We start from the raw sequence: 1,579 nt of genomic DNA, 5'->3' as shown, positions 1-1,579 counted from the left end.
ATGAGGGAGGGGGGGGTGACTCACCTTCAATAAGGTCTCCAGGAGTGTAGGTCCCGGATGATGCTGTGAAGGTATGGTGCTCTGTGTGGTGGGGCATGGGCTTAGTGCCTGCGTGGTTGGGGCTGTTGGCATGGGGAAGGATACACGCCTCTATGGGTGCTCCGTCAGGGAACCCGAGGGCCACGGGGCTCAGGAGGCTAACCAGCACTCCTACTATCACCTCCGCAAACATTCTGGAGGGTCTTCGGGTCAGCCTCTTCCAACGGCGACGACACAGGTCAGGGCAGGGCGCCTGAATCCCGATGGCAGTCTTAGTTCAAGATCGCACTGTTGGCATATACGGTTTTGTAGAACAATGGTAGGCAGGCACTTAGTTCAGCTTGAACACAGACTGATTTATAAAGTGATACTCAGTGGTGTCGAGTGTGCAAGCGGAAAGACAGCTGGCGGCACAATTACCTTTGCGCAGCCTGTTCGCCGTCTTATAAGAGAGGGCTAATGACGTCACACGTCACGTGACTCGCGGGTAAGTGAGGGCTAGTCGGCTGTCTCGGCCTTTTCCCCTCCCCCTCGGAACCCCCACCGCCTCTCTTCCCCTCCTCCCGTTCTAACTGGAACACCTGCGTCGTTTTATCTCCACTCAACGCATCGGCGCTCCAATAGGCCGGAAGTAGTCCTGCCATGTATCCTTATATTTTGTCCCACGACACAGATCATTGTCTGTCACCGTTGACCTCCATCAATAAATTCATAATTTCCAAGCAAATTCCAGTCATCTGATAGCCACTTCCTCTCTCTGTCCCTTCGGAATTAATTCCTTCCTTCGTCTTTTTGTCTCATTTTCTGCCATTCTCCCATACTACTACCTATTCCGCCTATGCTCTCTATTGCTTTGTCTTTACGCTCATTTTTGTCTCATTTTTCGCCTCTCTTTATTACAGGCTCCTTTATTTGTCCTATAGCCCTTTGTTTGTCAGTGTGTCTCATCTCTGTCTTCCAGTCTGAATGCGTCTGACTCGAGCATTGCGTGAAGGTAAACAATTCATCGTGAATTGTGAACACCAAGTCACGGATGCGGCCTCATTGTTCTAGACTTCCACCATCAGCCTTTGATAGTTTACCTTCACCAATACTCAGAATATATATATCTTTTTACCGTGGTCTAATCCCAACAAACTAATTACTTTTCAGTTACATTTAGCGACCATCTGCGTCGACTTGTTCATCATACCAGGAGCTTTGTAGCTGCACTCCCTCGGATCACACAATCCTTCGACTTCTTTAGACTTCCGCGTCACCTCATATCTCATATTGCACTCCGTAATTTACAAGTAGGTAAAATAATTCACCGGAAAAAAACAAAGCCACCGCACTTTTCACCCCGCAGACTCCCTTGGGGCATCGAAGTACATTCTTGCAGTCACGTTGCACACGTATAACGACATATATAGCCTTGAAAGGTGAAGGAACCCCGTGAATATGCCGAGTCACGGTGCCAGTGAGGGTATGCACCGATCATCTCTGTTGTTTGTCCGCCACTTTCTCCGGTGACGTCATTTGCGGGGAATCACAGGATCGA

At 49.3% G+C, this 1,579-nt stretch overlaps 1 protein-coding gene across 1 annotated transcript in view; it reads right to left on the bottom strand.

Annotated features, from left to right (window-relative positions):
• LOC122261056 (ferric reductase 1) overlaps window positions 1–464 on the bottom strand; it is an 11,781-nt gene extending 11,317 nt beyond the window's left edge. Inside the window, exon 1 of the mRNA XM_086543127.1 lies at window positions 25–464. Within this exon, the coding sequence (XP_086399253.1) occupies window positions 25–232 (208 nt within the window). The 5' untranslated portion in view covers window positions 233–464. The remainder of the gene's footprint in view (window positions 1–24) is intronic.
• Between the last annotated feature and the right edge of the window lie 1,115 nt (window positions 465–1,579).

Source organism: Penaeus japonicus, unplaced genomic scaffold, assembly GCF_977035675.1.
Source record: "Penaeus japonicus unplaced genomic scaffold, GWHDUDI00000001_assembly GWHDUDI00000013, whole genome shotgun sequence".
NCBI lineage: Eukaryota > Metazoa > Arthropoda > Malacostraca > Decapoda > Penaeidae > Penaeus > Penaeus japonicus.
The sequence above is the reverse complement of the archived record's forward strand: the minus strand, read 5'-3'. Positions and strand labels throughout refer to the sequence as shown.